The following is a 10,733-nucleotide window of genomic DNA, read 5'->3' as shown; positions in this document are numbered from 1 at the left end:
GGAGTAATAATAATAATAATAATAATAATAATAATAATAATAATAATAATAATAATAATAATAATAATAATAATAATAATAATAATAATAATAATAATAATAATAATAATAATAATAATAATAATAATAATAATAATAATAATAATAATAATAATAATAATAATAATAATAATAATAATAATAATAATAATAATAATAATAATAATAATAATAATAATAATAATAATAATAATAATAATAATAATAATAATAATAATAATAATAATAATAATAATAATAATAATAATAATAATAATAATAATAATAATAATAATAATAATAATAATAATAATAATAATAATAATAATAATAATAATAATAATAATAATAATAATAATAATAATAATAATAATAATAATAATAATAATAATAATAATAATAATAATAATAATAATAATAATAATAATAATAATAATAATAATAATAATAATAATAATAATAATAATAATAATAATAATAATAATAATAATAATAATAATAATAATAATAATAATAATAATAATAATAATAATAATAATAATAATAATAATAATAATAATAATAATAATAATAATAATAATAATAATAATAATAATAATAATAATAATAATAATAATAATAATAATAATAATAATAATAATAATAATAATAATAATAATAATAATAATAATAATAATAATAATAATAATAATAATAATAATAATAATAATAATAATAATAATAATAATAATAATAATAATAATAATAATAATAATAATAATAATAATAATAATAATAATAATAATAATAATAATAATAATAATAATAATAATAATAATAATAATAATAATAATAATAATAATAATAATAATAATAATAATAATAATAATAATAATAATAATAATAATAATAATAATAATAATAATAATAATAATAATAATAATAATAATAATAATAATAATAATAATAATAATAATAATAATAATAATAATAATAATAATAATAATAATAATAATAATAATAATAATAATAATAATAATAATAATAATAATAATAATAATAATAATAATAATAATAATAATAATAATAATAATAATAATAATAATAATAATAATAATAATAATAATAATAATAATAATAATAATAATAATAATAATAATAATAATAATAATAATAATAATAATAATAATAATAATAATAATAATAATAATAATAATAATAATAATAATAATAATAATAATAATAATAATAATAATAATAATAATAATAATAATAATAATAATAATAATAATAATAATAATAATAATAATAATAATAATAATAATAATAATAATAATAATAATAATAATAATAATAATAATAATAATAATAATAATAATAATAATAATAATAATAATAATAATAATAATAATAATAATAATAATAATAATAATAATAATAATAATAATAATAATAATAATAATAATAATAATAATAATAATAATAATAATAATAATAATAATAATAATAATAATAATAATAATAATAATAATAATAATAATAATAATAATAATAATAATAATAATAATAATAATAATAATAATAATAATAATAATAATAATAATAATAATAATAATAATAATAATAATAATAATAATAATAATAATAATAATAATAATAATAATAATAATAATAATAATAATAATAATAATAATAATAATAATAATAATAATAATAATAATAATAATAATAATAATAATAATAATAATAATAATAATAATAATAATAATAATAATAATAATAATAATAATAATAATAATAATAATAATAATAATAATAATAATAATAATAATAATAATAATAATAATAATAATAATAATAATAATAATAATAATAATAATAATAATAATAATAATAATAATAATAATAATAATAATAATAATAATAATAATAATAATAATAATAATAATAATAATAATAATAATAATAATAATAATAATAATAATAATAATAATAATAATAATAATAATAATAATAAATGTGCATTTTTCACTTTACTACAGTTATGCTATGACTGCTACCAAGTAGCTTTGAAGAAGCTTTATTTATTTTAATTATTTTTTTTTTGCTCATACTTCAACCTAACAATTTTTGTCATTTTGTCACAAGGCTGAGTGCACCCCATAATAGCAAGCAACAAGCTACCACCACTCCACCAAAAACACTGATCCACTGAGAACGGGTAAATTCAATGTGTTATTGCCACTAGTGCAAAGACGAAAATATTTTTTAGTACCTACCTACTTAGATCCTGGGATGATTAGATGTTTTTTACTCACCTTGACTTCAGAGCCATGACTCTGGGTGTCCAATGTTTGTACGAGTTCCAGCACCGGTGTTGTGTCACTCTGTGTGTCTGGTATTCTCCACAATGCTGAGCCCATGACACAATTCATATCCGACGTCAAACTATTGTAGCAGGTAGATATTAGACTGCTATCATGAGGAGAACTGCTGAGAGACCAGATCTCACCTTCTTTGTGTTGGAAAATCTGTAAGAGTAAAACCATGAACCATTGTAGAACCTCCCAATAGTCCTGCAATATAACTAAATGGAGGAGTTGCAATTGGGAAAATATTATTAATAACAGGTCAATTCCTACGAAAAAAGTTGTGAAAAATCCAAAATATGAGGTCGAAACTCTGAAAAAGTAACTTTAAAAGGTCGAAAATTCAATTTTTAATTGCCGTTCTAATGAAAAAGTTCAAAGAGTTGTGACGTCAGATTTCACATCAAAATGCGCAGAAACGCTTGCGCACAAACAAACGAATCGGAAGTCATGAATTATGACGTCATCGCCTACGGGAGTGTATGCCGTGACATCAAAGTTCACAATTTACAGGTATTTTTTAAATCAATTTATCTCGGTATCTAGAATTCGTAGAAGAAAAAGAAAAATTCTGTTGGTCCTCATTTTTCCTGCTCTGTGACTTTAAAACATCACCCAAGTAAGTGCAACTGATCTATTGTCTACAAATAAGTAATAATATTACAAGCCAGCCTATTTAGCTTGAAAGAGAATGAAACTGCCTTGTAAATGCTAGGTTGCTGGTTCCATTCCTGCCCAAAATGAACTTTATCCTAAACAAAGGTTTGTTCATGGAATGACTGGTTTTCTCCTATCCTCTCCTCCCTCGCTTTTTGACCTCTGGATGATAAGACCTCCATAGTTACAGTTCCCTCCATCAAACTCCAGTGTTACAGTTCCCTCCATCAAACTCCAGTGTTACAGTTCCCTCCATCAAACTCCAGTGTTACAGTTCCCTCCATCAAACTCCAGTGTTACAGTTCCCTCCATCAAACTCCAGTGTTACAGTTCCCTCCATCAAACTCCAGTGTTACAGTTCCCTCCATCAAACTCCAGTGTTACAGTTCCCTCCATCAAACTCCATAGTTACAGTTCCCTCCATCAAACTCCAGTGTTACAGTTCCCTTTTTTTTACCTGTGAGTTCAAACTGTCGTCTTCATCCAAATGTATGAGGTGGACTTGATTATTTGTCATCTTGGTAGACTGAGTTCCGATGAGAAACTTAATAGCTTCTGTTTCAGCCACAACTGCTGATAATGCTCGCACCTGGAAATCGAGATATTTTTACCATAAGGAAATTTTCTGACCAGCCTAGGTTGGCTTGGAGGCTACTCTAGTGTTACAGTTCCCTCCATCAAACTCCAGTGTTACAGTTCCCTCCATCAAACTCTAGTGTTACAGTTCCCTCCATCAAACTCTAGTGTTACAGTTCCCTCCATCAAACTCCAGTGTTACAGTTCCCTTTTTTTTTACCTGTGAGTTCAAGCTGTCATCTTCATCCAAATGAATGAGGTGGACTTGATTATTTGTCATCTTGGTAGACTGAGTTCCAATGAGAAACTTAATAGCTTCTGTTTCAGCCACAACTGCTGATAACGCTCGCACCTGGAAATCAAGATATTTTTACCATAAGGAAATTTTCTGACCAGCAAAGTTAGCTTGGAGGCTGGAGGGTAACACATCTGCCTTGTAAGCTAAGCAATAGAACATAAGGTTGCTTCTCACCTGGGACATATTTTATCCTAAACAGATAAGGTTCCAATGAAACAACTGCTACATTAGACGCATGTGGCCTGTGTTGTAGCATGCCCATCCCGTAGTATGCCTCTCATCAGATGGGCGAGAAGATCCTAAACATCCTAAGATGGTGTTTTATCCTAAACAGATAAGGTTCCTGGTTCCTTCTCCAAACAGCTGGCTTTCTCCTATCCTGTCTTTCTCTTCACTTTCAGGATGACAAGACCTTAGCAGTTACAGTTCTCTCTGTCTAACCTCTTTTTAAAAAAATAATAATAAAAAAAAAACTTGAGTGTTCCTAATAATTAGGTAAGTGATTGGCCAACTTACTTGAAACTCCAGACCATAAATGATGGATCCATTGTCAGTCATTTTGAAGAGCTGTAGGTCTGTACTGTTTACTGTTTTAAGAAAAACTAATAATTAGGTAAGTGATTGGCCAACTTACTTGAAACTCCAGACCATAAATGATGGATCCATTGTCAGTCATTTTGAAGAGCTGTAAGTAGGTCTGTACCTCAGAATAAGAGGTCTGTACTGTTTACTGTTTTATGAAAAGGTGTTCCTAATAATTAGGTAAGTGATTGGCCAACTTACTTGAAACTCCAGACCATAAATGATGGATCCATTGTCAGTCATTTTGAAGATCTGTAGGTCTGTACTGTTTTAAGAAAAGTCAGAACTACGCAGAAAACACCCAGGACAACAGCGACGGTTTTTTCACAACATTGTTTCCCAACAGAGATATTGGAGGAAAGGAAATGAAATGTATCAGTCCACCTGGCAACTGGCACGGTGGCAAATGGTAAAGGTAAGTGGCAGTGATGATTTTTGTCAAAAATGGACAAAATCAGAAGAATCAAGAATCACAAAATTTTGAAATTTCCCTCCTCAAGTTTAAGAATTTTTGCTATCAAAAATTTATGGCTCGCTTCACAACGGTGTACGCAGTAGTACAGTGTTGCATGTCGCCAAAATTATGCACAACATTTTAAGAAAAATCAGAACTACTCAGAAAACACCCAGGACAACAGCGACGGTTTTTTCACAACATTGTTTCCCAACAGAGATATTGGAGGAAAGGAAATGTGTCAGTCCACCTGGCAAGGTGGCAAATGGTAAAGGTATAAGGTAAGTGGCAGTGTTTTGTCAAAAATGGACAAAATCAGAAGAATCAAGAATCACAAAAATTTGAAATTTCCCTCCTCAAGTTTAAGAATTTTTGCTATCAAAAATTCATGGCTCGCTTCACAACGGTGTACGCGGTAGTACAGTGTTGTCATGTCGCCGAAATTATGCACAACATTCTACATCAACGGTGGAATTATGCACACACGTGTTATTTGATCAAGTTACATAGGTATTTTGATATTTTTGATCAATTCATTAGTGCTAAAATATTATTATTTATCATCAGTTTTATGGTACCTAGTTTTGTCCCATCCACTATATAAATGATGATATTTTGACATTACCTACCTATTTGATTTCCAAACTACCTCTCCTGTGTTCTATTTCACGTCGCATGTTTTCAATACAATCATATTTTAGTGTTCAAAATTTCAGCTTGAGCGATTCTTTCGCCCTTTCTCTACCCGCCCTCTTCAAACATGGTTGCTCCAACAAGTTCCCTCCATCAAACTCCAGTGTTACAGTTCCCTCCATCAAACTCCATAGTTACAGTTCCCTCCATCAAACTCCAGTGTTACAGTTTAACATTATCCCATCAGGATAAAATCCGCCCCGGGCGGGAATCGAACCCGCGGCCTAGCGCTTACAACGCAGACGCACTACCAACTAAGTTAACTAGGCTGGCTTAAATCGAGTTTAAAATGTATCTTGAAACTCACTTTGTTTGTTAAACTAGACAACCACAGACAATAAATACATATACTTAGTTTTTGATAGGTCTGTGTGACTTATTGAATTTTTTATTTATTTTTTTATTAATATTTATTAGAGTGTGCCAACATTATTATTGAAATTTGAAACTACACAGGTCAGGGTAAATGTGATTATTGATAAATAACAGAGGTGCCCCAGCTCGACTATATGTATATGTAGAAAATGAAGCAAATAATGTAAGCAAACAAACAAACAACAATCAGTCGAAATGTACATAACGAAATGGTTTCCCCTCTGTTGAATTTGATAAAAATTTAATCAAAACACTTTTAATTGAACATAAAACATACGAATCTATTTTTTAAAGAAGATTAGTAGGGCAATGATTGATTTACTGATTGCTCCTACTTCCTGGACTATAGTTGGACTGGGAGCAAGCGTATATGGGATAGGAGAAAGCCAGCCGTTCCGAGAACGAATATTATCCCATCAGGATAAAATCCGCCCCGGGCGGGAATCGAACCCGCGGCCTAGAGCTTACGAGGCAGACGCACTACCAACTAAGCTAACTAGGCTGGCGAGGAAAAGGTTTAATAAATTATATTGGCTACCCCCCTACTAACCCAACCTCGTATTACCTCTATTTTGTAACGAAAGACATCCCTAAATCAGTGGCGTAGCGTTCATGTAGGGCGTGTATGGCGGCCATACACTCAAAAATTCCACTCAAATACTCTTAAATATTGACTATTATTATTGTATTCTTATTAGATAGATATTGTGATAGAAATTAGTGTCCGCCCTACACTTGGAGTTAGACCACGCTACGCCACTGCCCTAAATACATACCTATCTACCTGCCTAAGTGCCTACCTACCTCTAGAACCACTAGGACCTATTATACGTAGGCGTTCGGGATAAAATCCGCCCCGGGCGGGAATCGAACCCGCGGCCTAGCGCTTACGAGGCAGACGCGCTACCAACTAAGCTAACTAGGCCGGCGAGGAAAAGGTTTAATAAATTATATTGGCTACCCCCTACTAAAACTTTCACCCAACCTCGTATTACCTCTATTTTGTAACGAAAGACATCCCTAAATACATATACCTATCTACCTGCCTACCTACCTCTAGAACCACTAGGACCTATTATACGTAGGTTATTAAGGAGCGCGGTAGCGCCCCGCCAAGTCAAGAAAGTTTGGCCGCGCTACTATAGAGATTACCTCTATTTTGTAACGAAAGACACCCCTAAATACATATACCTATCTACCTGCCTAAGTACCTACCTACCTCTAGAACCACTAGGACCTATTATACGTAGGTACCTATACCTACACCTAAATTTTTAGAGATAACATCTTGCAGTCGTCGAAGACAGGTTTCGTTGTTTTTCAAACTCACATCAGCTAGACTGCTGTCTACCACCAAAAACCCCCTACTGGATCTTCAAGAAACAACTTCCAGTCTTCTGCCCCAAAGCCCCCCTAATGTTTCGGCCATGGGAATCTAATTACACGCATTGTTGCCAACCCCGATCCAAAACTCACACGAAGTTCATTTATTTTCCCACTTGACTTCACAAGAAACAAGAAATCTGATTTGAGCTCCAGACGTTCGTTTGTATCGCGTCGATCGAGTAAAAATTCGCAGCTAGAAAAATTGGACGAGCTATTATGTGTAGTGATCTTGGAGGGTAAAGCGTCTACCTTGTAAGCGATAGGTCGCGAGTTCAAACAAGAAATCTGATTTGAGCTCCAGACGTTCGTTTGTATCGCGTCGATCGAGTAAAAATTCGCAGCTAGAAAAATTGGACGAGCTAATATGTGTAGTGATCTTGGAGGGTAAAGCGTCTACCTTGTGAGCGCTAGGTCGCGAGTTTGATTCCAGCCCGGAGTGGACCTTATCCTAAACAGATAAGGTTCGTTCTCGGAACGGCTGGCTTTCTCCTATCCTGTCTTTCTTATCTCTTCGCTTTCGGCACGATAAGACCTTAGCAGTTACAGTTTTCTCTATCAAACCTCTTAGAATAAAAGTCGAACACATAGGTTATTTGACAATTTCCTGTATTTGAAGCATAAGAAAGGAGAAAAAGCCGTGAATACCAAATGCCAAATGGAGCTTCTGTACCCTCCAAGGATCCCAAGCTTTCCCAACCTCTGCATTGGGAGACAGCCGCTGCCCATCAGAACGGGTTGGATGGATGAGGACGCCTTCTACATGTTCTATGGCTGTAAGTATGTGACCCTCATCTGAAGTCGAATAAAATCCGCCCCGGGCGGGAATCGAACCCGCGGCCAAGCGCTTACAAGGCAGACGCACTACCAACTAAGCTAACTAGGCTGGCATACCGCATACCTAAGATGTGTTTCATCAAAATTGGACAAACTGTTCGAGAATTATCGCCCAAGAAAAATAGTCGGGTTGAAACTTAAAAGCAGTCAGCCTAGTTAGCTTGGTTGGTAGCGCGTCTGCCTTGTAAGCGATAGGTCACGGCTTCGATTCCCACCCGGGGCGCATTTCATCCTGAACGTATAATGTTCGTTCTCGGAACGGCTGGCTTTCTCCTATCCTGTTTTCCTTCATCGCTTTCGGGACCATAAGACCTTGGCAGTTATACAGTTCCCTCTGTCAAACCTCTTAAAAAAAGATCGGATCCGAAATCTAAACTTAATACTTCGGTCAATCATCATGTAGTCTCAACAAGAAATCTCTTGCCGATCAGGATAATCAGAAGATCAGTCTATGAGTAATTTCTCATACGGTATTGGTCTTTATCTTCTGTTGCTGTTATTAGTGAGCGATGATGTTGATGTTAGTTTTAGTTCTCGTGTAGCGATGATGAAGTGCGGTTCTTACCTACCTAGTTTGTTTATAAAGTCAAGTTTGTGTAGTTTTACAGTTAAAGTAGGTAGGTATTAAAGTACGAGCACTCAAGTTTGTGTAGTTTTACGACTTTTACGAGTGTTGGTAAAAATATCACACAAAAAATCCTCTTTTTTTCTAGTGCTATCCATTTAATTAGTATCATATCATAAATCATAATACATTATTATGTTTTATTTTGAATTGAAATTATTCAAGGATCATTGTGAGGTTCTGGGTGTGAGTGGATAATTATGTCCTTAGGGACATAGGCCCGTGTGGGGTTATCTCCCGTGTGGGGTTATCTGGATCCCCCATCGGGCGCTTCCCCAGGTGGCGGATCGGGGGTCTCCCTGACAGCCCGGTGTAGACTCATTGATAGAACTGTAGTTTGAGCAAGCAGTAGATACTCCTTGCTCAAACAAAAGAGGATTCCAAACCTCTTCTAGGACTCATTTTTGAAGAGGATGATGTAGTTTACAGCACTGTTTTTAAAGAATTTTCCTACGATTTCCTTATAATAGTCCATACTCATTCACCTATTTTTTTGTACCTACCTTCCAAACCATTTCCATCAGGGATTGGCCACATGTGAGCTTCATTAGTATCACACTTTGTTGCCGAGGAAGTGTATTTCTAATTTCTAATGCGTACGTTCATTGCGTATAATATTCATTAGATATTCATTTGAATATTGAGTAATTCTTCGAATGACTCGTATTTTTGACTCCCCTCTGTTGTTTTAACTTTGGTTTGTGCTACGATCAACTGAAATTATCTCCCCCTCACTGTTAAGCAAGGAATAAATCAATTAGGTGTGATAGAGTTCTTGATCCTGTTGTTTTAACTTTGGTTTGTGCTACGATCAGCTGAAATTATCTCCCCCTCACTGTAGAGCAAGGAATAAATCAATTAGGTGTGATGGAGTTCTTGATTGCCTAACATCTTAACAAAGTCTTATTTTGGGACTTATACGGGGTGGTTGAGGCAAAGAAGATGCCGATGATACAGTTGAACCAATCGATGCCCATGATACATCAACCTCTGCATTGGGAGACAGCCGCTGCCCATCAGAACGGGTTGGATGGATGAGGACGCCTTCTACATGTTCTATGGCTGTAAGTATATGACCCCCATCTAAAGTCTAAATTGTCCTATCAAGTGATTCCATGAATTATAATAGAACTTGCTCCTACAACCAACCTCAATGGTGTAGTGCTTAGCACTGTGGACTTTGAATGAATCTGGAGGTTGGTGATTCTGGAGGTTGGTGGTTCGAGTCCAAGTCAAGTCACAAAATTTAAACTAAATCGAGTTTAAAATGTACCTTGAAACTCACTTTGTTTGTTAAACTAGACAACCACAGACAAATAAATACCTATACTTAGTTTTTGATAGGTCTGTGTGACTTATTGAATTTTTTTTTATTTTTTATTAATATTTATTAGAGTGTGCCAACATTATTATTGAAATTTGAAATTACACAGGTCAGGGTAAATGTGATTATTATTGATAAATAACAGAGGTGCCCCAGCTCGAGTACCTATGTAGAAAATGAAGCAAATAATGTAAGCAAACAAACAACAATCAGTCGAAATGTACGTAACGAAATGGTTTCCTCTCTGTTGAATTTGATAAAAATTTAATCAAAACACTTTTAATTGAACATAAAACATACGAGTTGGTAGGTAGTAGGTACGTGCATAGGTATTATCTATTTTTTAAAGAAGATTAGTAGGGCAATGATTGATTTACTGATTGCTCCTACTTCCAGGAATAGTTGGACCTGGAGCAAGCGTACACGAAAAGAACCTCACAGTACTTTTCGCTTCATAACCTACCTAATGTTGTATGTCTTTCATCAAAATCGAACAAACTGTTCCAGAGGTATCGCCCAAGAAAATGAAAAATCTTCAAGTTGAAAACTAAAACCTGCTCCTA

The 10,733-nt window shown here is 32.3% G+C and overlaps 1 protein-coding gene across 1 annotated transcript; it reads right to left on the bottom strand.

Moving 5' to 3' along the window:
- Nucleotides 1–2,276: 2,276 nt before the first annotated feature.
- On the bottom strand, nucleotides 2,277–4,954 carry LOC103508152 (EARP-interacting protein homolog). Its single transcript, XM_017443629.2, has 3 exons — nucleotides 4,681–4,954; nucleotides 3,820–3,951; nucleotides 2,277–2,528 (listed from the first exon to the last, which is right to left on the bottom strand). Exons 1-3 carry the CDS (start codon nucleotides 4,720–4,722, stop codon nucleotides 2,277–2,279), a joined length of 426 nt encoding a protein of 141 aa, XP_017299118.1. The 5' UTR covers nucleotides 4,723–4,954.
- Nucleotides 4,955–10,733: the final 5,779 nt, after the last annotated feature.

This window comes from Diaphorina citri, unplaced genomic scaffold (assembly GCF_000475195.1).
Source record: "Diaphorina citri unplaced genomic scaffold, Diaci psyllid genome assembly version 1.1 scaffold373, whole genome shotgun sequence".
Classification (NCBI taxonomy): Eukaryota; Metazoa; Arthropoda; class Insecta; order Hemiptera; family Psyllidae; genus Diaphorina; species Diaphorina citri.
This window is presented reverse-complemented; position numbering and strand designations above follow the sequence as displayed.

Bases quoted from the DNA above. Each gene is read 5' to 3' on its own strand.
- LOC103508152 (XM_017443629.2), bottom strand. From the start codon at position 4,722: ATGACTGACAATGGATCCATCATTTATGGTCTGGAGTTTCAA. The intron at 3,952-4,680 runs GTAAGTTGGCCA...CTTGATTTCCAG, and splicing joins TTTATGGTCTGGAGTTTCAA to GTGCGAGCGTTATCAGCAGT. The intron at 2,529-3,819 runs GTAAAAAAAAAG...TTACTCTTACAG, and splicing joins ATGACAGCTTGAACTCACAG to ATTTTCCAACACAAAGAAGG.